Here is a 25066-nt window from a genome sequence, read left to right on the forward strand (position 1 = left end):
CTCGCTACCTCCTAATATACCTTGTTATGTGTTCTGTGTGACTCACGCAAAGTTAAAGCGCAATACACATTGAGCCCGCCGGGCCGCCGACAAAGTCCGGCGACACAACCCGGCGGCCTGTATGAAAAGAATTATGTCGGCAACATGCGCCCGCGCCCGCGCGTGTTACCAACTTAGGTACGCCTGCGCTCAGTTGTCCGCCGACCAAATTTTCCGACTTGTAATAAGTGAAGCCGCCAACTAGACCGCCGACAAAAAGTTGCCGACATATGGCGGCCCGGCGGGCTCAATGTGTATTGCGCCTAAGAGACACCAGCAACAATATCTGTTGCACGAATGTGTCTGCTTGCCCGTTCCAAAGACAACGTATGTAATAGAAGTTTTTTGAAAATTCACAATGACTTTTACCTACTTTTTCGACCACTCACTTCACTCCGATTCGGCCTAGATATTTTATTAAATAAAAAGTATTGTGTTCATGTTTTTTCAGGATTTTCTCTAAAGTAAATTCTCAAACCATTTGATTTAAATAATAAAAATATATAATAATAATTTGTCTACAGTTGTGATAGCTGGTCGCGGACGTCATGTACGTTTAGTACCGATCCGTGCTCTGGAGTGTCCGGAGGTGGAGAGTGTGAAGTTGGCGGAGGCAAAGGGTGCAGTTGACCTCGCTGTGGGTGAACTTAGTGCATCTACATACGGATTTGCTGTTGTATGTAAACGACAGGTGAGATATGTTGTATCACAAGTACAGTCAGGGCTATTCGCGGTGTTATTAAACTATGTCCCTTTCTTACAAATTTACAGGTATTGAATTGCACAAACGATGCCATAATATTTTTTTTACAGACATAATTAAAAGCTATGTCTTATTAGTTATTGTCGCTGTGGTCTTAATGCTTATGAAACGTTCAAACGACTTTCTTTTTTAAATTGGAATACTGCAAGATTCTCTGATAGTACTAGCAATACAAGTATAAATTTGTAGTTAACTTTATAAAAGTTCATTTAATTTTAATATTATAATTCTAAATTCTAGATTTAATTAAATCTAGATCAAATTAAAGTTTTGTTTAAAATAAGAAATCTACAATAAATGACGTTTCATTATCAGCTCACTATACGTCCCCACTGTGGGGTTCAAATCCTACCCTAAGTTAGGAGTGACTAGGACATAGTCAACGACGCTGACCTAGTGCGGGTTAACTTCACACATATCATTGAATTTCTTCTCAGATATTTGCAGCATCACGATCTTTTCCTTCACTGTAAGATGACATCACTTTTTAAAATGACGTTTATTTAATTAAATCACAATGATGGTATTTATTAGAATTCGTGGGTGGTATACGTGTACGAGATAACTCGTACTGCCGCACGGAGACGTCGCGTGGCTGAGCTGCGCGCACCTGGCGCAGTGCTGTCGGTACAACTGAGCCGCGCTCGCCTCGTGCTCGGCTACAGAGGTGGATTTGCTGCGCACGCGCTGCCTGAACCTCGTCGTGCTCAGGACCAACCTGCTGTCTGTGAGTACACGATATTGTATTAAAGGTTTATATAAATAAAGGATATATAATCTATATATATATATATAAAAGAAAGTTGTGTTAGTTACACTATTTATAACTCAAGTTCGGTCGAGCTTAGAACTAGGAGACGGACATAGGAACTTTTTTATCTTGTGTGCATTTTTTTTATTCCGCGCGGACGGAGTCGCGGGCGACAGCTAGTGTTTATATATATATATATATAAATGTATATATGTTGTCAGCTCTAGTCCACCCGGAGAACCAGGTGAACATGTTCCTGTCACACTCCGGGGCGCGGCCGCTGTGCGCTGTGCAGGCGTCGGGCGGTGACTGGCTGCTCGTGTTCAGTGCACTCGCGCTGTACGTAGACCGCGCCGGCATGCGCGCCAGAGACGCAGAGATCATGTACACCGCGCAGCCGCTGTACCACGGTCAGTATTCACCATACTGAACAACTTTGTGTTAGTTGTCACAGGACATGACTGAATGAGACTGAACAGGAATGTATTATAGTAGTCATTTTTTGACTGAGGTTGGCATGACTGAACAATACTGTTATGGAAGTCATGTTTTTAATGGTGACGTTGGACATGACTGAACAAGACTGTATTATAATAATCACTTTTTGACTGAGGTTGGACATGACTGAACAATATTATTATGGTAGTTACTTTTTTATGGTGAGGTTGGACATGACTGAATACAACTGATCTTATAGAATTTTAGTGGACAAAATACAGCCAGTGCAGTTACTCTATCACGGTAAGACTGAACGCTACTGTAGATGACTTAACAGGTTTATTTTGTAGTACTAGTACTATATAATAAGGACACTTATATCGAACAGTCGCTATACATAGACTTGTCACGACTGAATATGACTAGACACGACTGAACATCGTATACGACTGTGTAAATTGTCTCTGTCTGTATTTGATTTTACAGACGAAATCGCCGTAGATTTCAAGTAGGGGAAGACTGAACGCGGCTGAATATGACTGTATACTTTTGTTTTGACATATAATTTGAGAATTACATATAATATTGTTTGTTTCAGCTATCAATGATACTCACTTGATGATATTCACCTCATCTCATATCGATATCTACGAGATTGAGTCTGGCGAGTGGGTGCAGACGCTTAACTTACGTAAGTTATAGTACATAATTCATTAATCTATATATATAAAAGAAAGTCGTGTTAGTTACACTATAACTCAAGAACGGCTGAATCGATTTGACTGAAAATTGGTGGGCAGGTAGCTTAGAACTAGGAGACGGACATAGGAAAGTATAAAAAGATAGTATTAAATATAGTTCAATCTGAATAAGCGAGAAACTCGAGTAAGAAAGAAGCTTTTACAAGCGAAAAAATTGTCGCGGTCCCTTGGACGATCGCTTATCGAGGTTCGAATGTACATCAAAATGCATATTTTACCTATCAGTAAGTTAAATTTTTTGTTTTATATATAGGAAAAGACAACTGGATTGTTAGAAAGTTAACTCATGACTTTACCTTAAATTAAAATTATCTATAATATATTGATTTCTTCTAATTTATATAAATTCCATATGTTTTGTGTAATTTTATATATAATTAATGGTTTTATATGTATTCAATAGCAAACTTACATCTTTCATTTGTGTACGCATATATCAGATGTGTAATGTGTAATTTTGTGTATGTGAAATTAAATTGATATGTGTATTGCAGCGAATTCCCGTCCACTCGACGAGTGCGGGTACATTGTGTGCGTCGGTGGTGCGGGGAGCAATGGATTCCCATTCTCTTCAGATTCAGCGCCGTTTATTGTGTACTTACGACCGCTGTTTACAGGTACGTAGTGTTTAATTACAATACAATACAATACAATACAATACAAATATACTTTATTGTGTACTATCATGGAGTTACAAAAAAAAACATCAGGATTTTCACAAAATTAAAAAAGGTGGTCTTATCGCTAAGCAGCAATCTCTGCCAGACAACCTTTGGGTAGAAATTAAGCTAAGTAAACCAAATCGGTAGAGTGCATACGAACAGTGATAAATAAAAATTAAATTATCGTTTAGTTTGGCAATTTTAATATATTGGATATCTGAAATAATCGTGAATTTTGTTGGCTTCTTTGTTCAATTGAATTCTTGTCCAAGACTGACAAGGATATCTGACTAGGCGTACATAAGTCAAATTTTAATATGACAGCTCAGTAGCTCCCCATGTCAACGTTAAAAACTGTCATAAGATCCTTTTCGTACTGTAGCTGTCATGCCTTGTTTTTATGTCACTTTCTATGCACTAGTTTTACATTTTTGATAGAACTAACTGAGACAGTACGTCTTTGTCACAGAACTATATATATCTTAGTTTGACTATAGTAAAATTATGACAAGTTATTTCTCACGACGTATAACATGTTACAAAACTTATTGACTTTCAAAGCATTTACGTAAAACATGTGAACTGACTATATGTTTTAGTGTGGATGTTTCGACAGTGTAAACTCACAAGTTATTCGGTCTGCGTATTAAATCTAAAAAAATATGTATTTTTTTGTTTATATTTGTAGCAGAGGGTCCACTAAACCTGGACACAACGTCTTGGGGCAGCAACAAGCGCAGGTTCTCAGTGCGGGAACAGTCGCACCAGGCCATTGAGGCGCATAACAGATTGTAAGACGTTATTTTGTAATCTATTAAGAAGAGAAATATAAACGATTTGACCAATTAATAACTTTAAATATTGTAGTTACATTAGATAGAGTTATAATATACTAAACAAGTTTTTCATTTTCCAGATCAGAGCGTAGGTCCCGTCTCATCTCAGCGCCTACGAACTTTGCCCACGTGTCACACATGGGCCCCGGCGACGGTATCCGCTCACAGCGGCTGCTCGATTTGCCCACCACACTCGAGACCGCCGACGACCATCACCAGCAGGCGAGTACACGTTGTGCACACATTACACTATTACATTACACGTCACACTATTACACATTACATGTCACACTATTACATATTACACGTCACACTATTACACATTACATGTCACACTATTACACATTACACGTCACACTATTACACATTACATGTCACACTATTACACATTACAAGTCACACTATTACACATTACATGTCACACTATTACACATTACACGTCACACTATTACACATTACACGTCACACTATTACACATTACATGTCACACTATTACACATTACATGTCACACTATTACACATTACAAGTCACACTATTACACATTAACGTCACACTATTACACATTACATGTCACACTATTACACATTACAAGTCACACTATTACACATTAACGTCACACTATTACACATTACATGTCACACTATTACACATTACAAGTCACACTATTACACATTACATGTCACACTATTACACATTACACGTCACACTATTACACATTACATGTCACACTATTACACATTACACGTCACACTATTACACATTACATGTCACACTATTACACATTACAAGTCACACTATTACACATTACATGTCACACTATTACACATTACACGTCACACTATTACACATTACACGTCACACTATTACACATTATACGTCACACTATTACACATTACACGTCACACTATTACACATTATACCTCACACTATTACACATTACACGTCACACTATTACACATTACACGTCACACTATTACACATTACAAGGATTACAGACATTATTACACATTAATAGTATTTTTTTCTGTGCAGTTGTACGGCAGTCGGGATAGCAGCAAGCGGACGTCGCCGCTCACAATATCGCATGGCACCGGATCTTATAATGGTTGGGGCTTACTTATTTACTTATTTAGGTTTAGTGATAATTTAACGAATGTGTGTGGTAATAAATAAAATGTTATGATCTTTAGGGTCATGGCGGCGTCGGGATACAACTGATGGTGCCGGAGATACGATGACACGAGCCATGGACAGGTAATATGTTTATATGTATGTAAAATGTCGATGTACTGATCTCTCATTCTACCAATCAAAGACTATGAACTCAAACAACCATAAGTTTTTAATATATTTAAAGTTTACACATGGCATATATATACAGCATACTTAAAAAACAAAATAACTTCTAGCAGATAATACATAAGTTCTATCAAACTATGTTCTACATCTGAGCAAAATTTCATCAAGATCTATTGACCCGTTCCGAAGATACCTTCAAACAAACATGCATCCATCCATCCATCTATTTAAACATTCGCATTTATAATATTAGTAAAATGCAGAGATTAGTCGCTTCTACTTCATCTTACTTTTTACTAATATTATAAATGCGAATTTATTAATGGATGGATCTTTGTTAGAAGGTATCTCAGATGTAGAACATAGTCTAGACGATTACATAGGCTACTAATTAAGTATTTATTTTTATTTTCGCGTGGATGGAGTCGCGGGTGACAGCTAGTATGTAAATATATTCGCAGGTCTATTGGTGGAGGGTCACAAGGAAGTGGCTCCTTATTGGAGAGGTCTATAACTCCGCTCAGTCTGGGCAGCATGAGCTCTCTACACGATGTGCTGAAGGTGTGTACACGTTACACTTTTACACATTACATATAACTGTACACGTTACACATTTCAGTTTTTCACATTACATTCAGCTTTACACGTTAAATACTTTACAGGTGGGCACCGATATGGGCGAAGGCCTACACTCTGAGGACAGCAGCTGTGGCGCTTCGCCCCCACATCCTATGGACCCTTGATGGTGAGCTTTTATATGTTCTACTACATTGATAGACATAAGAGATCTGTCTGATCTGAAAACTGGACAATTTGTATTTTTTTTGTTAGTTAAAATCTTAATAAATTTATGTAAATAACTAATATAATCAAGCAAGGATCGTAATATTTTTCTCGCTTGTGGAGATTTCTTAGACGAGTTTTTCGCTTATGGAAGTCGTTCGACGTAATTGGACAATAACTCCTAACTAGAGGTTTCTCGGTTATCCAGGTTCGACTGTAATTGTAAAGATTTATTCAATTTTGTCATTTTTATGTTTTTTTTTTTTTTCAGAAATCAGTTGGACGCCTACTGGGGGATAGACATGTCTCGTTTTTACGCATGTTTCTGTTGAAAACATCGTAATATATGAAGAAATATAAACCGTAGATAATCGAGAAATAATCATGTCTATAGATAACATAATCTATGGTACCGTCAAAGAGTATAAAGTTGTTTTTTAATCTTTGTAAGTGTTGAACTCCAGTAGAGCGTGGTAACCTCTATGGTCTAAAATAATATACAAGGGACAATTTACAATTACAAAATAATCGGTCGTTGAATTTTATTCAATAATTTAAGATTTTTTTTTTTATTTTGAGGCTAATTTGTATTATGAAATTTTAATTTATTCGATTGCTTTTAAAATTATGCAATTTTCTGGACGAAATTTTCTATGTATTTTTTTTTTCTATTTGCAAATGACAATTCTATTTCTGAACCATTGCACACCTGTCAGTGTGACAGTTAGTTTGACACATTTTGAAGGAATATTTTTTAATGAAATATTTAATTTTATAAGATTCAACATTATTATAATTTTTGTACTTATTTTTTTTTTTAAATATGATTCTTTTTTTTTTTTAGGAAACTATTTTATTTATTAACAAAAAAAAAAATTATTAGATATTAACATCACATTACAATGTAATATAGACAAGATTTTATTATAATTTTTAGTTTTTAATTAACTTCAGAAATATGTGCAATGGTTCTTTATTAAAACACCACCGATATGGTTCGCTTCAAAATCAATTTAATTTTTTTTTTACATAAATTTTCTACTACATTTGAAAAAAAGTTGTGAAATTAAGTTTTTTTTTCTCAACAATTTCGCATAATATATTTGGTTCCTATTTAAAAGGTTATAATAAATTTTATTTACATATTTATCGATGTATTAAAAGATGTATGCTTCAAATATTGTATACTGGAACCTTCCATTCTTTTAATAATAATGTATTGAATAAATTTGAGTTGTTGAAAAACATGTATAAAAACATCTCTATCATACATGTTATCCAACAATGAAAACTTAAAGTAAGACATGTCAATAAACATTGTTTATATGACTTAGGTCAATTAGTAATCCAAATTTAAGATAATCGCATGCAAAATTGCTTTGTTTGTTTTTTAAAATAAAGTGCAGGTTTCTAAAATAGTGTCCGTTTTCACTGCATATATTGGTCCAGTGGAAACGTACATTATTTAAAGTGAGTTATGAACAATGTAAGTCGATTATTAACTAGGTATTAAAATTGTATAGAATATTTGCTTAAATGCTTAAAATTATAATACTCTAGACGCCATATTGTTTGAAACTTAACCGATAGATGGCGTTTTATTAAGAATATATTAATGTAAGATATATAACAGTGATAGGTTTGTCTTTTTGAATAACAGAATGTTAAGTAAAATATAATATGTTGTTGAAGAATTCCTTGTCATATTTTGTATAGTCAGACAAACTTGTCTGACCCGGTTAGTGACGTTGTTATCGCAATTTGGTCTGTCAGGAAAAGATAACAAAATAATATTAATATATAAACATCTATATATATATATAGTCAGAAAGTCGTGTTAGTTACACTATTTATAACTCAAGATCGGTCGAAGTGATTTAGCTGAAAATTGATGGGGAGTTAGCTTAGAACTAGGAGACGGACGTAGGAACTTTATCTTGTGTGCATTTTTTTTCATTCCACGCGGACGGAGTCGCGGGTAAAAGCTAGTTAATTAATAAATACATACAGTGTAAACTCTTTATAACGAAACTCAAGGGATTGAACATTTTATGTCGTTATAGAGAGTTGTCGTTATATGGAGTGAACAAAAAAAACAATCAAATTAACAAGATAACATAAACAATAATACCGATAATAAATATTTACTACAAATATGAACACATTTCTTCGTAATAAAGAATGGCGTATCGCTATAAAGAGTGTTTCAATATTTGGGTTTTAACGCAAACCAACCAATTTGGACTCACTTTAACGTTACAGGGAGTTTATCGTTATAAAGAGTTTACACTGTATATAAATAATTTGATAAATATCAAAGTTCTTGTGACATTAGTAGCAGCGTTAGTGAGGCTATTTATTGTCACTTATTCACCGGGTCAGATAAATTTGTTTGACTATAGTAAATATATCAACCTAACCTTGTCATATACCTAATAAAAAATATGACAAGTGATCTCTAATTATAATGTTAAAAAAAGTCAATTTAAACCGACTAAGGTTTCTCTTCCAAGTGTTTTCCCTTTTTTTCTTGATTGTAAAAAAAAATATGGCCGAAATGACCAAAATTACTATCACTGCCTTTGTATATTTAATATTTCACATTCTGCTTTATTTTGTACTAATTGCTTCAAATATTATTATTAATTGTATAAAAAAAATATAACTGTCACAATATAAAAGTACTATTTTATTGGAAAATTATTGACATTTTAAGGAAAATAGTACTAACATTTTATGGAAAATACTGAAAATTATAACTTCTTTATGGAATTACTTTTTTTTATATTGTGTCAATTATAATAATAAATTTGCGGCCCACCTGTTGTTAATTTCAACTAATCTTAGAAAAGCTGTTCTCCAAATAATATTAAGAGATTTTTCGTTTATACGAAAATCCATCCATAAATTAACTTAGTAGTAAGTAATATTTCTAAATTATTTTACAAGACGGAAATTTAATAAAGTGTGAAATGAACTTTTTCATAAAAATGTGTAATTTTTTTTTTTGAAATTGCGATTATTTAATTTGTTTTTTTTTTTGCAATGTTAAAATAAAAAGTATTTTGCTCGTGAACATAATTATTTCAATAAAAAAACTATAAATATTTTGCCGATTTAAAATACAACGATTGCTTCTTTATTTAGCATTTATACTTTTCAAATATCTGTCTTGTAAATTGATTTTTTTTTATGAATTTTAAAACTTTATTTTGCAGTTCATAAAAAAATTACAGTGTGGTTCCACTGCGGAAACATAACAAAAACACTCATATTGACATTGTTTGTGAAAATCAGCAGTGGAAAAGCACCTTAATATATAAGCTTCCCTTTCTGATGTTAAAGATATGAAAAATGCAAGAATATTATTATATATTTATGTGTGACTATGTTTTGTGAGAATGCAGTTGACTTCAAGTAATTCGACGTTACTAGAAAAATAATTGGAGAACTAATTTGTGAGAGTCAAAATTATTTTACTTTCGTCACAGATCACAAAAATTTTCTTTCTATTGGGAATATTTTTGTTTGTTTGTTTGCTTTGGATAGGCTACGCTTTTGCTTCTTTCACTGTTGGAAAGCTATAGGTGACATAGGCTAGATTTATTACTAGATTTTTTATTTCGCGCGGATGTAGCCGCCGTGCAACTGCGAGTGTAAAATTATATGAAAAAAAGTTGGGAATAGTTTGAAATTTTCAGATTTTCTTTTACAAACAAACTAATTTAGTCTTGAAAAAGTTATTGAATTACTACAAGTCAACTTAGTATTTTGATTTATTTGAAAAATCGCAATTATAATGAAATCTCGTATGTTTTGTGATTTTGTATGATTTGATAGTTTAAGCAATAATTGTAATAGTTTTTATTTTAACGATCTAGTCTTTTTTTTTTGTTTATTTTTTATTGTGTCCGTAATCTTTCTTAGTTAAGAATTTTTACATTTGTTTAGTATTGCGAGTTTTTTTTTTAGGTTAGGTTAGGAGTTGGTCGTCTTCGCGCCAATATGTCATACTAATGTGTTTTGGCGCCAATTATTATTTTTAAAACGTTTGGTTTTTTTATTTTCCAAAGAGCAAAGATGAATTTAAAGCTTCTTTGAACAGTTTTATATTTGACGTGAATGAGATTGGTTCTTTTGAAATAATTGTGCAAATGTGCATGTTTGATTTTTTAGTGTTTTATTTTATAAATATATGTATTTTGAGATCTCGACAATAATCGCTTTGAATTTAATTATAAATGATATTTATTAAACTCGGATCCCCACCAGAAATTGATTTTTTATTATACTTTTCGGTATTTAGCATTTAGATTAAATGTTTTTTGAGGATCGTCCCAATTTTTTATTGCATCTTTTGAATGTGAAATTTGTACCCTATATTTAGTGGTAGTTATTGGCTATTAAATTGAATATTTGCATTGTATACCTATTATATAAATATCTCTCTTCTATAACCTTATTTAAATCCTTTTCAATTATCTTCTAGAGGACGCTGTATTCTTGTGTAATCTAAATTATTTACATACATTTAGCGAACATGAAATTATCTCAATACTTTATGTAAATACGTGAATAAAGAGACATTTGAATGACTTTGTTTGATTTTTTTTTACTTGAATGTTGTCTTTTTACAAAAGAAAGAAGGGACAATGTTTTTGATGTTCTTTTATTATTTTATTATTATTTATTTATTTATAATACAATGATAACCTAAAATAGAACTATGTCCCACAAAATTATATAAAATAATTTGATTGTGGGATCAAAAATTTTAATTTAAATTAATATAAAGTAAAAGTAAATAAGTTATGATAATTAGAATTAAAATAAATTTAAAGAAAGTATAATTTAACACTTAGCTTGCGGGCATACTTTGCCTCTGAATTACGTGTGCAGCGGGCGGTTTTGTCACAACGGCTCATTTTTTCAATTTTGCAATCAATAACAAAAAAAAACTAGCTTCAAATTGGCATAAGCCGGGTATAAGAAATAAAAATTCGTAGCTCCAGAGCGTTTATACGCTCGGAGCTACGAAGAAATTCGATTGTAGACGAAATAACTCAGTGAAAGACTGAGTAACTCGTCAATGAGAACTTGTGGGAAGAAAAAATACAAAGCTTTGCCTAAACGTAAACAAAACACATATAGTGAAATTGTATTTCATAGATTTGTCCAATATAAATCTACTAAGTACGTATTTTTACGTGACCCGCGCTCTAGTGACGGACTGCAAAAAAACGTAAAAATACGGCCCGCATGCAGTGTTAAAAACCCAAAACTTATTCGATGAGTCACGACACAGAAGACAGGAGTGAAGTCCACTTTAAATCCACATAATATAAGGAGGAAGTAAATTAAGCAGGGGAAAATATAATCTTTGTTAATTTTATAAAGAGGAGAAATTAACATAACTTCGTTATGACAAATTAAATTCATAAATGGCAGCCATTACAATTTTAACTTAAAGTCGTTAATACGTAAGGGATGGTCATGAAATAAAAAAAAAAAATTATAAATACAAATTAATTTATTTAGCAAAACACTAAGTTAATACATTGTAGGCTTTTACATAAGTCATTGAGAAGGCAATTTTTTTTACAAAAGTCGAAACAGAAACATTAAAAGCCCTAACAAATACAAACATACAATAAAATGCTTTAGGTTTAGAAAACACTTGACATTTGTTACAAAAAGGTCTTTATTCTGTCAAAGATAATGAAAAAGAAGTGTCATAATTTTATCGTTTTTTTTTTCAAACTACCCACATCGAAAATTTAATCTTATTTTTATTAATTTGTTAAGTTTTAGAATATTTTTTAACATCTATTTTACGATTAAAAATGCATTAATAAGATTACTTTAATAATCTCTAAGTACAAAGTTTCAACATTTACAAGACAATTTTTGTTTTATTACACGATAACACCCGATATTATAATCGGAACTTAAAAACTAATTAAACTAAAATTTTGGTGCAATATAAAACAAAATCAAGTGTAAAAAAAATACTAAACTATTAGTTTTAATATTTAGGAATGAGTTTTTATAGTTTTTTTTTTAAGCTAAAATTATAATAAAACGACATCTCCATCAATATAGTTATATTTAAACTAAGGTAATATGCGTGTATTATAACATGAGATATAGAACTTATGACGTCACTGAATTATAAAAAAGCAAGTTAAGGAATTTAATTCCCTTCCCACTCAAAATACAATCTATGACAAGTTTTCAATTTTTCACAGAAATAAATGTCCTTCGAATGTATATTTAATATATTTATTTTATGTTTTAAATTAAAGATGTCGTTTTATTAAAATATATAAAAAATGCAATATATTTGAGCTCAGAGATCTTTAACAAAACAAAGCGCGCTATAAATTATAAGTAAATATTTACTTTTATTAAAAAAATAAACCAACAAATATTGATTTGTGAAGTCAAAGAAATTATTCAAGTTTTTTTTAATAATAGATAATAAATAAGATTCACCAAATAATATAATAAAAATAATACAAATTAAATTTTAAAGTTGTCTTCTATTACCAAATATTTATACGTCAGTGAAACCCCATTGTTAAAAAAAATGTCCATTTCCATTTATATTCATACAATTTTCATACATTTATGAATGAAAAATTGAAATTATTAACATATTCACCCCAATTTACTATTTCTTTTAAAATGTATAATAAATTTTCAAGTTTATTTCCAGCTCTGTTAACCCCATTTGTGATAAAATGGTGTGATAATAAAAAAATCCCTTCTTGATAACACATTTTAACCCCAGTCACTTTAAAAATTAAATTAAAACTAAGATATTATATTTTACAAAATCAAATGTTAAATAAACATTTACTACTGTTTTTTTTTTTTCTCTCAAAAGCAATGAAAAATATTAGATTTCTTTTTTGCAAAAAATATTTCCGCAATGAAACTTTATACTAAATTTTTATCTGCAAAAAAAAATTTAATTTGTACTTGACAAATATTTAACAAAAACCAATTTAATAACGATTTTATATTAAATTATAGCATTCGTTTTTTAAATCACATTTAAATAAAATTTAATGTAAAATAATTAATAGATAATTTGAAATTATACGCTTTAATTTAATATAGTCTGTAAATTAATATTTCAAGAAAATATCTTATTTTAGAATTTATTTGTGCATTGTATAGGGGGTCGGTGTTTATATCTGGGGGGTGGGGGTGTGGTATTTTGGGGGGTGTCTATTCAGCCTTGTGCGGGCATTTCAGAAATGGTAACCTACAGTTTGTCTTAATTATGTTATAAATCATTTAGGGGGTCAAGAGTTTACTGTATAGTGATTTTTGGGGGTCGGTGTAGTGTTTGGGGGTGGCATATCAACCTTGTGTGAGGGTTTAAGCTTTAGTAATTGGTTTGACTTAATTATATATATTGAGGGTGTTATGGATTAGTATAGTGTGGGGGGTGTTTGTGAGGTTGTTTGGGGGGTTCCTAGTCAGCTTTGCGCGAGCGTCGTTTGCGCACTTCATTGGGCTTATCATCGCCGGCACCTTCAGCCTTTGTCGCTGGCTCTTCCTCTGTCTGCAAATTAAATAATACTTAAGTTATAATCGTTATTTAATCACTGATTTAGAACTTAATTGATACTTAATGTACACTAAGGGGAATGACATAAAAAAGAATAGAAATAGAAAGTAAAGGAGGTGATTTATAAGTAAAACTTACATCACTTGGTGAATTCTTCTCACCGTCACTCTGAGAGTGCTCGGCTTCATCCACAATGTCATCGTTTAGCAATTCCTACAAACATACAGACATCTATATATATAGTCAGAAAGTCGTGTTAGTTACACTATTTATAATTCAAGAACGGCTGAATCGATTTGACTGAAAATTGATGGGGAGGTAGCTTAGAACTAAGAAACGGACATAGGAACTTTTTTATCTTGTGTGCATTTTTTTTATTCCGCGCGGACGAAGTCGCGAGTAAAGGCTAGTTAATAAAAAAAATATGTTCTTCCCGACAATGTTCTGTATCAAATTTAATCAAGAACTGATCAGCCATTTCAGAGATATGTATTAACAAATCCATCCATCCATTCAAACTTTATCATATACTAGCTTTTACCCGCGACTCTGTCCGCGCGGAATAAAAAATAGAAAACTGGGTAAAAATTATCCTATGTCCGTTTCCTGGTTCTAAGCTACCTGCCCACCAATTTTCAGTCAAATCGATTCAGCCGTTCTTGAGTTATAAATAGTGTAACTAACACGACTTTCTGACTATATATATATATATATATAGATAATAGTAATATAAATCACAGAAATCAACAATAATTTCCTTCATAAGCGAGAAACTAGTAAAATATAACTTTCTTCCAAGATCCAGTTCCAGGTTTGATTACAAATATGTATATTTAGTTACCTGTTCATCATCAGACTTGTTGGTGTCCTTCTTGCGCTGGTCAGCCTCCGCCAGGGATACTGTCACCTTGTCAGGACGTCGCGGAGGATACAGCAGGTCTATCACACAGACTAACATCTGAAAATATAGAAATTACACTAGTTTTAAACGTAGAGGCAGACCAAAGAAAGTATGTATGAATTGTGTGAAAGAGGATATGTGTAAGTGGGTAAATTCAGATATGACGGCTGATAGAGATGTATGGAGAAGTACATACTGTGCCGACCCTCCATAGGTATAAGGGCAGGTTGATAATGACTAGTTATTAGTCTGTACGGATTTAAAAAAAACTTTGTAGCATGTGTTCTTCCAGACTTTACTCTAAATCTGTGACAATTCATCAAGATCTGTTGAGTTATTCTGGAGATACGTTCTAACAAACATCCATACATACATCTAAACTTTTGCATTAATTTGGATTAAATTTTATACAAAGATTTACTTTTACTTTCTATAAGTGGGTTAAATTCTCATTATTATTGCATTAGTCCTCATCTAATATTATAAATGCGAATGTTTAGATGTATGTTTGTTTGAAGACATCTCCGGAACGACTCAACAGATCTTGATGAAATTTGGCACAGATATAGAACATAGTTTGAAAGAACACATTAGCTACTTATTAGGTTTTTTTTTTAATTCCACGCAGACAGAATCGCGGGTAAAAGCTAACCTCTTTACAAAGCATCAGATATATTATTTGCTAGTTTAATTATATAAATTGTGTACTGTATGTAATAACAAACTTACCAGTCCAAGTAATGCTCCTATGAATATTGTACCCACAGCAAAGATGAGATATGAACCCCACGTAGGCAGACCATATGTTTCCATTAACATTGTGTGAACACTCTTAAACAATTATACACAAATTCAATAAAAATAAAACTTGGATAATCTAGAAACCTCTATAAAGGTAAAGGTCAATAACTAACTAAAGCGAGAAACTAAAGTTAAATAAATCAACTCACCCTGAGCGCTTGGCTGAGCTTAAAGAAGTGAGCAACGAGACTCATCTGCAGAGAATCCGGTGACTTCCAAGCGGACAGTGGCTCAGCTGAGCGCCAGTGAGCGCGCTCTACGTAAGACAACATTGCCTCCGCATCACGAGGACCTTTGTATTGACGAAACTCACCATCTTTTACACTGGAAAGATAAATAAATATAAACCCAATTTCCACTAAGCCACTTGCTTCAATTACTTTACTAATAGTGAGGTGGCCACTATGTGACTGGATCGCTAGTGGAAGTCATAGTACGCTGTTAAATTAGTTCAGTGTACATGTTTAAGTTTTGTCACTTGACACCATTTTCAATGTAATTAGATTAGTTTACATTGGTACCTAATTAACTGATGCATGTGTCAAATAGCTCGGAGATTTCTTGTTTATCTAGTTTATTTTTAAATGAGAAAGGACGAGGGTCATCACTAAATTCTCTGGAAGTTAATTTCATGCCGTGACTACTCTGTTGGGTAAGAAATGTTTTATTGTGTTTCTCTTAGTTAGCTGAGGTTAACCAAAGGTTTATTTTCAATTTAGTAATTCCTAAGAATATTCTGACCAGAAACGATCCGTATGAAGGAACTTCTGGCACTTAGTTGAGAACAGCCGATTGGTCAGCAAATAAGACGCCGCAAATGGTTATGGGTTGACCACACCCTTCTTCAGGATCCCAGTCATATTCCCAGGGAAGTGGATCCCGCTAAGAACAAGACGTGGTCATCCCAAACAAACTTTGCGGCCCTGAGTGACAGCCGACATGAAGACAATCGGGCTGACATGATAGACGACGCACTGAGGACGCCCTCTACCCCACTACGGGGACATAGGACATTAAATCAAGTCATATCTTTAAAGGCTGGGCACATTGTAATAATCAGTGAGGATTGTCACTAATAACAAAACACTTACTGAAATATAGTAGGCAGGGCAGTAACAACGAATCGTCCGCTAAGTCCTGGCGACTTGGTGACATCGACGGCAGCTGTCTTCATGGCGAGGTTCTTGCGAGCCGCGCGGTTGGTTAGCTCTGTCCATGCTGGCCCTAGCGCATTGCACGCCGGGCACCAGGGGGCGTAGCTGTGAAGTTATATATAATTTAAAGACTGTAGGAAGTATTAACACATTCAAAGCTAACGCCTGAATTCATTTTCATATAAAACTATTTTTTTTTTATATTATAGGATGGCAAAGGAGCAAACGGCTACTTGATTCGCCGAAATAGCGGAGCGACCGCTCCCAAAGATATTTGCTATTTCAGATGTGTTGCTTACCTTTTAATTGATGGAGGAGGGGACGCACAGAAAGATAATATTTCCCTTTCCTATGTGTCCATCCTCCATCAAATCAACTGCCTCATCCTATCCTTTCCTGATAAGAAAAGGGTGGGAAGGAAAGAGGACTAAAATTGGGCACCACACTCATCAGACGAAACGCGGAATTGCTTCCACTTCACTCTTGTCTTCTGTGTGGTTGTGGTTTTACACCGGGCAAGCCAGCCCATTCATGCAACCGAAGTTATTGTTGCTGGATTCTACCACTGTAATGTACTATTATAATGTTCTAAGTTAATCTTTGTTGTATGGGCTTGATTTTTGCCAACTCATATAATGGGCAGGAAAAAGTTTTAAAACTGCAACTACTCAAACTCTCGGAAGAATCTCAATAAACCCAATACATTTCTTTGTATATCAAATAGATCAAATATGAATGGTTTTTTTTTTCTTACAAAATAACTTTTAATTTTTTTTAATTTTTTATTTATTTATAATATATTTTTTATTTATAATGCTAATTTCAATTGTACAAAAACATGTGCTCTTACAAAGAATGGCACAACATTATTTTTATATATATTGTTATTTAGTGAATAATGGAATTAAAAACCTTGAATTTGACTCTTGTAAAAACTAGTAAATCTATATGCAAAATTTTGCTCTATTGAACAAGGTCAGTTTATTATAATTTCTACATTAAATAGACACTAGTAATAATTCCAAACCAGTCTATATTTGGCTGGTCAAGATTGCTAATGCGTTCAAATAAATAAAGTTTGTTCAAGACGGAATGACTAAGCTGTTGTTTATGTCATTCTTAGTCATTGTATAAGAAAGAAAATATTTACTTTGATACTTAAACATTATCTAAGATATAAATATTTAATATGTCATCATGGATGAACACCTTGGTGTTCCCGCTGCTTGTTTGCCCCTTTCTCTTATAAAAAATATATGTATTTCAAGTTATTTTTTGATCCATTATTCTGAAGTTTTGTCACTTAATCTTGCAAAATAAATTTGATCCACTTCCTAGTTATTGGTTGAGCTAATAATAAGATGTACTTTTAGTTTTATTTAGAAAAATATGCACAATACAGCTAGAGCTAAGATGAAACTCTAACTAAAGAGTTGCAGGGAAAGGGGATTTTTTTTAGGAAGAGGAATATCCCTTTCCCGTTTGTCATTTACTTATGGTAGGCAATACAATTGCAACTCATTCAGGTGAATAACCGGATTTGCACATGCGAAGCAGTCACCTTTCAACTTATTGGAATTGTATAGAGCTGTTTACTAAATACCAGAAAAATACCAAACACTCAATGTTTAAACTATCAATTTATTCTTATCTTCCGGAGTAAAAACGTTTGTAATTAGTCAGACATGAAAAAGTTGTTACTATGAACTTGTACAGTACACAACAACATTAAACAATGATTAACTCTAACAGTTTCAAACCTTGATTGGTAGTTATGGGCTTAGTTATCAACACACAAATAACACAAAAAATGTTCTAATTAGATGATGGAAAACAGACTAAACCTTGTTTAGTGCTTAAATAGTCAATAATAAAAAAATAAAATAAAAATAAATTAACCAAAGTCCAATATCAACTATGGATTTTAAGAAGTATTTACTGTTAAATTCTTTTAGATTTAGAATGTCTGATTAAATTAGAGGAAAAACAACTTTTAAATGAAAAACATATATAAAGGACTGCACAGTTAATTATCAATAAAGATTGGGTGGATCAATATAAGAATTTACGTAAACAAGTTTACTTTAAAATATTGTTTGTGTTGTTAATGAGTATGAGTAGTATACGTGCTCTGTACATTTTTTAATTCCGACTACAATAGATGAATGCGTCACGATTTCAAAACGGTTCATTCTAGACCTCGCCGTCCTTGTAATGGTTGTTGAACCCGAAGCGCATTACGACCCACGGAATAACAAATTAAATAGCATATTTGGTTATACAAAAGGACAAAGATAAAAAAAAATACATTAATAATATGACCTGTAATTCACGAAAAATTAGTTATGTAAATAGAATAACACGTTTTCTTTTTAAAACGCAAAATTTTTTACCGGTGTGTAGTCTAAAATGAAAAAAAAAAACTCACAATTCCACCATCCATTCTCCTTGAAGTATTTCCCTCCAGTTATCTTCATCTAATTCACGAGTTGCACTTACATAACTTGAAAAACAGCATATTGTTAAACAGAAATAAAGGAAAAAATTTAACACCTGCGGTGACTTGTTAACGCGAGCCATGTCTGATTTTGATGTAATGTTGCTAGATGAAAACGATCTAAAATATTTCACCTCACATTGCCATTACTACATTTTTTAATTCTAAAAATATTTTTATTTTACATATAATTTAGTAATGTTTTTATTACTAAAATTTTTCAATTCTAAAATAACAATTAAATAGAATTGTTTCCAAAATATTGACCTAAAATAAAATTTTCAAATATGAATATAGATGGCAGTATTATTAACCACTTTTTTGATTGTCAGAGACAACCAGAAATGTCGAGTTATTGAAGTAAGGAAACAGTAGATGTCGGTAATGTGTTCGCAATAGTTAAAATATATGCAATTTTAGAATTTTCAATTTTAGATTGGAATAAGTTGCCGGCGTCAGTTTTTCCGTCCAAGTACGATGTGGGGGCCTTCAAGAGTAGAGTGGATAGGCATCTACAAAGCTAGCGCGTACCATCTTTAGACCACATCTTCACCTCACCGGGTGAGATCGTGGTCAAGCGCTAACTTTTTCAATATAAAAAAAAAAATTCATAACTTAAATTGTATGCATGAATAAATTGTATGCATGTATAAAAGAAATCCGATGATTTAAATTTTTAACTTCCTCGATTCGTATTTTCGCATTTTTAACTGACTAATTCAAGCAATAGCTTTTTATTATTGCCGCATTCAGACTTATTTCTTGTTCACTAATGGTGACCCTTAGTATAGACTTCTCCTATTAAATATACATTAAGATCCTCTTAGCGACTGAGTTCGGTTGATAATTAACTAGTCAGTAACAGTATTAGTATTACACATTTGTTTGATTTTAAAAATAGAACACTGATCATATCCGATGGTCAAAATTTAATTTTGAACATCGAACATATGCAACTGATCGTTGTCACCTGGCGTAGTGTAATTTTTCACCTGTTGTTCAAGATTCAATCGGATTTTTATCATATTGGCCACTTTAATAAATTTAGTTGCATTTGACTAACTTAATTATAATTTTAGTTAATAGTTTTGGTACGCATAGTTCGATAGGAAATAAACAAAGTTAACAGATGATAAGATCGGCAGATATCCTTTTTTCGTAAACATTACAGCATTGTGTAAGTGGCAGGATCGCAATCTTGATTCTGTATTGACTGCCATTTAGAATTACAGCAAGTTGAAAACTTAAATTTTTTAATTTTTTCTTAGAAGTACATTGATTGTAGCCTAGCATTAATTTCTCTTGTTTCGCAGTGAAGTCTATAACATCACCTAATTCAAGAGTACCTGACAGCGAAGCCTTTTCGTTAATTAAGTTAAAGCTTGTAATAGACAAAAAGGCGACACGCGAGCGACTCGACCTCGCTCGATAGTAGACGAAGCCGGACCCAAACCGAAGCCAAGAAAGTGACTCGACGCGATGCGATGTACCACCGTGTTTTTTTTTTAAATTAAAATATCATCGTACAATATAGTGTTAAAATGAAGTCTTGATTTATTTGGATTATACTGTCTGAATTTCGGAAGGAAGATAGAAATCGAGTGGATATGCAATGTTAGGAATTGGTTAAGGCAATAAGAGACTGGAGGAAGCCATTGGAATTAAAAGAACTATACGCCTACGAAAAAACATTATGAAGATGTAAAGAAAGGTGACAAGGGAGGTAATACTCACTTGTTAAATATTATATTTTAAAATAGAAAAACACAAGCGCAACTAATCGAATTATTTTGAGAATGAAATCTTGAGATGGTCCCATTTCCGAAACATTTGTGTGAAAATACCGATTTTTATCTTTTTTTTTTGTAAAAACATGTTAAAAAGTTTCCTATATGAAAATCCTGTTACCGAAATTCTATAGTCTTGCTTCCAATATATTGTCCGAACAAACGTAGCATGATTCAGCAAAACACAAGCAAGTTTAAATAAATAGATATCGATCAGATTCCTGTGACAGTTGTCAAATATCAAAATATTTTACGCGCGCTTTTTGTGTGATACGTCATGCCTGTTGTCTATGATTAGGGTTGGGAAAAACTGATTTTTAATATATTACTAGTTTCATTTTTACGGTTTTTATCACTTTTAACGGTAATTTTTATGGTGCAAATTTTGTAAAGATTTGTACAAAAAGAAATTATTAAAACATGCGACAAACCAGCTTTTTGAAAGAGTACGAAAGCGATGAACATAATTTTAGCCATCTGACAAGAGGGTAATATTTTTGCGCGTATGTCAGTTTGTTTTTATGTATGTATCTTTGTATGTATATGAATTCTTTTGTGACGGCCTAGAGCCTTAACGATTAAACAGATTTAGACCTTGCATACGTCTAAAATTGGTTTAGTCAAAGAATAAGCGAAACCACAATTTTGACGTTTTAAAAACGAAAATTATCAAAAGAAATTAATTTAAAAAAAAAATCCTTACCGCGTCCCTAATCTCTGCCCTACATTCGATTCAAAATTCGATCGCGCCGGCGTGTCTATGGTGCATCTTTTTTTTTAATTTTTCAAGCATCGGACACTGGAAGCATGCGGTTGTTTATTTTCCTAAGAATAATGGCATTGTATGTGGACAAGACGATCTAGATCAATGACGTGGAATTTGGGAGCGTTTATGTTTATCAGTTTTTGTGCGTGACGTAGTAGTTTTACCGCGCACTTTTACGGTTGCATTGTTTGTCCCCGGAGGATTACAGATATTATGATAACACGATCTCCTATTGTCCGTGTCAAAACAAACATAATATTAAAAATATAGAGGATCCATAGATAGAGGCATATCAAAAAAAAGGTTAAGAAAATTAGCATATTTAAAAACTATGTTAAAACATTTAGACTATTAGTGGCTTAGCATAAAAAACTTAGTGTTTCAAATATACATTTTAGCTTAAACACATTACACAGGTCAACCCTATTATAACTAGATTCTAGCGCCTGGCGCGGATTTTTGACAAACCATGGTTATTGAAACATTATTATACGTAGACGTGCGAAATGCGATCTTTAACAATAATGAAGTACCTGCTTATACCGAAAGCATTGTGATGATACATATATATGGTTAAACATACATATCACCACGTTGATGTCAATAATATCAATCAGCGGCGGTCAAAGGGTTAAAACAAGTGTTTAACAGTATTTTTTGGAGTTATGCAGTTATTATCTCTGTTTTATTTTGTTAGTAAAAATATGTTACTGTAAGTGTACTTTGGCTTTGTTAACTTACAGTTATTTGATTATTATATGTAAACGTGGGTGGCCATATAGTAAAGGTAATTCACATAAGATTATTATTATCTGTTGTAATATAAATAAACACAAATCTGATCTGTGAACCAGTTTGTACGCCGTAATTAATAATGAAAATCAATCTATATTTTATCGGGAAAAATGATTCATCTAACTATAGGGTCACTAAGCTAGTCACAAAAACCGAGACAGACGACAGACACTACCAGTAATTACTATATATTTAGAATTTTTCCTTCTTTACGTCTAACAGAGCTGATAAAAACAAAAACTATTAAATGAATTTTCATATGACTTACACACAGTTACTAAAACAAAAAATTTGCTTATAACGTTTTCAAATATTTAGTAAATTTACTACAAAAATAACAAATAGTCATTATTTTTGTGTTTTTGAGTAATGCTGACAAACATAGTCAATGTTATATACTTCTTATGTAAAGTACATTTTATGTATGTAATGTTGCTGATGAATTGTTCGTGTCTGTCCGCGATCAATGAAAATATTATTCATCCCAGTCAGAGATTAAGGCATCGCAAGAACTCTGAAGCGGCGACATAGTTTCAAATCGAACTGTCACATCTCAACAGAAATACGACACACCTTGTCAAATATTTATTTTTTATTCACATAGCGTTGGCACACACAAGGCACAGACTGGAGGTTTTCGGCCACAGTTGTCAAATTAGACGCCGTGTGTTCGATATTTAACACTTTGACACTGGCAGCTAATCCCCAACAATTATTTTTCCTTTTTTTCTCATCTTCGATGCTCAAGTGTCATGGCGGCCAACGAATAATCCTTTTAAACGTGGGCTCTTAGTAACCTGCATCATATTCTTGCTATTAAAAAAAATGTAATAGGAAACCTCGATATTTTCTGGACTAATTATAACCCTGGTTTAACGTGGTTCAAAAAACGTCACCCTTTTGGATTAACCTAAAAAAGTGCAGGTATTTTGAGGCAACATATTGTTAGGAGACATTACTACTAAAAATACTCAAGCCAAATTTACAACCAACTAGAGGAGTCTGTGGAGTCTTTCTAAAAACAATTTTTATGATAACAAGGTTTGTTTAAAAAATAGAGCTTTTTTGAGGCAATGAATTTATTTGTATATATTTCTTAATTTAATTAATAAAAACAAGAAGATTAACTGTTTCATCTGGTCTATTGACGTGACTAGACCGCGTCGAATGTAAATATGGCTCCCCAAGTAGTTCATTGTAAATATTTTACGTCAAATCATTGATCGTCGATAAAACAGGTGGGATAGTGCTGTGTATTTTTGCTCTCGAAACCGAAGACCAAGTTGTTCAGTATGTGATCAATATGCTATATCCAAAATTTTCAGTATCTTGTTAGGTACTTATGTTACCAACCAATTATTCTTTACGTTTTCACAAATATGTTTTACATTTTGTCAATGCAATTTTAGTTGTAACTTTTTTTCTATTTTAAGATTTATACTTAATTCAACTGACAAAAATTTTTCACTGTTTTAAGGGTTTTGTATACAAAAAAAAAAGTTAGAATTATTAAAAACTATCAATCTAAGTAATAAATTCAATTCGGAGAGATATCGGTTAGCAATATTTACGGTTTTTGTTCCATCACTATGATTATCATTTCACACGACGTCGCGACAGGTGGCAGCACTTGTCTCCTCATACACCAGTGACAGTTGAATCGATCGAATCGCGCCTTTTGTCAAATCGAATTCCCTTAGAAATCGAATGTGGATACATTTTCTTGGATCATATACGTGGTCCCTTGATAATTATGTAAACCACAATTATAGTTTTAACTATGGACTTATTCTTTAAGTTGGAATTTTTAAAATTCAAAGACATCTAAATATAGAAATTATATGTGACTATTTTTTGCCACTAAAAGTGCTCTTTCACTTGTAATAAATTGATTTGAAGGGAAGACATCAACAAGGGAGAGGATGAATTGGAAAGGAATCCTTTTTAGATTATATAACTAGCCTTTCATAATAAAATAACGTCCCTTAGTGTACATTTAATATAAGATATCTACATCAAGGTCCTATTAACCATTTTATAGCGGACTGCGGTTGTAAAAAATATGCTTCTCTATCCCGTTTAATTCTGAATTTATGGTGACCATAGTGGTATGACATTTTTTTCTGGAATTTGGTCCTGGATTCGGTGTGGGCACGTTTAAAATGCGTTTGTCGTGTAATCCTCAGGGGGATACAGATTATAAAATATAATTTTTTTCCTATCAATTATTTAGAAAAAAAAAAACTTTGATTGCGTCACCGCGTGGGATATACCGGGTTACTTACATGCTTTATTGATTTCTATATGTCATTGTTGATGTTTTTTTTTTAATTTTTCGCTTTAAAAACTTAAAAAAAACATTATGTGCCTTCATATATTTCAATGTATTCATTTGTTAAATATGACGTAAATAATAAAACTCTGTGCGTCAGAAATATCATTTTTAAAAT

General features: G+C 32.4%; 2 protein-coding genes across 2 annotated transcripts in view; one reads left to right on the top strand and one right to left on the bottom strand.

Annotated features, from left to right (window-relative positions):
- Positions 1 to 6688, top strand: part of LOC106712201 (serine/threonine-protein kinase Genghis Khan) — a 47398-nt gene extending 40710 nt beyond the window's left edge. Inside the window, exons 37-48 of the mRNA XM_045684623.1 lie at positions 564 to 730; positions 1337 to 1529; positions 1775 to 1963; positions 2590 to 2682; positions 3247 to 3369; positions 4106 to 4205; positions 4331 to 4472; positions 5284 to 5356; positions 5442 to 5505; positions 6012 to 6111; positions 6213 to 6295; positions 6605 to 6688. Coding sequence (XP_045540579.1) covers positions 564 to 730; positions 1337 to 1529; positions 1775 to 1963; positions 2590 to 2682; positions 3247 to 3369; positions 4106 to 4205; positions 4331 to 4472; positions 5284 to 5356; positions 5442 to 5505; positions 6012 to 6111; positions 6213 to 6293 — 1325 coding nt within the window. The 3' untranslated portion in view covers positions 6294 to 6295; positions 6605 to 6688. The remainder of the gene's footprint in view (positions 1 to 563; positions 731 to 1336; positions 1530 to 1774; positions 1964 to 2589; positions 2683 to 3246; positions 3370 to 4105; positions 4206 to 4330; positions 4473 to 5283; positions 5357 to 5441; positions 5506 to 6011; positions 6112 to 6212; positions 6296 to 6604) is intronic.
- Positions 6689 to 13742: 7054 nt separating this feature from the next.
- On the bottom strand, positions 13743 to 19367 carry LOC106712200 (thioredoxin-related transmembrane protein 1). Its single transcript, XM_045684760.1, has 7 exons — positions 19200 to 19367; positions 16709 to 16876; positions 15767 to 15941; positions 15546 to 15647; positions 14757 to 14873; positions 14054 to 14128; positions 13743 to 13909 (listed from the first exon to the last, which is right to left on the bottom strand). Exons 1-7 carry the CDS (start codon positions 19349 to 19351, stop codon positions 13820 to 13822), a joined length of 879 nt encoding a protein of 292 aa, XP_045540716.1. The 5' UTR covers positions 19352 to 19367; the 3' UTR covers positions 13743 to 13819.
- Positions 19368 to 25066: the final 5699 nt, after the last annotated feature.

This window comes from Papilio machaon, chromosome 27 (genome assembly GCF_912999745.1).
Source record: "Papilio machaon chromosome 27, ilPapMach1.1, whole genome shotgun sequence".
NCBI classification, from domain to species: Eukaryota; Metazoa; Arthropoda; class Insecta; order Lepidoptera; family Papilionidae; genus Papilio; species Papilio machaon.

Bases quoted from the DNA above. Each gene is read 5' to 3' on its own strand.
- LOC106712200 (XM_045684760.1), bottom strand. From the start codon at position 19,351: ATGGCTCGCGTTAACAAGTCACCGCAGGTGTTAAATTTTTTCCTTTAT. The intron at 14,874-15,545 runs GTAAGTTTGTTA...CTATATTTTCAG, and splicing joins TAGGAGCATTACTTGGACTG to ATGTTAGTCTGTGTGATAGA. The intron at 14,129-14,756 runs GTAACTAAATAT...GTATGTTTGTAG, and splicing joins ACAAGTCTGATGATGAACAG to GAATTGCTAAACGATGACAT.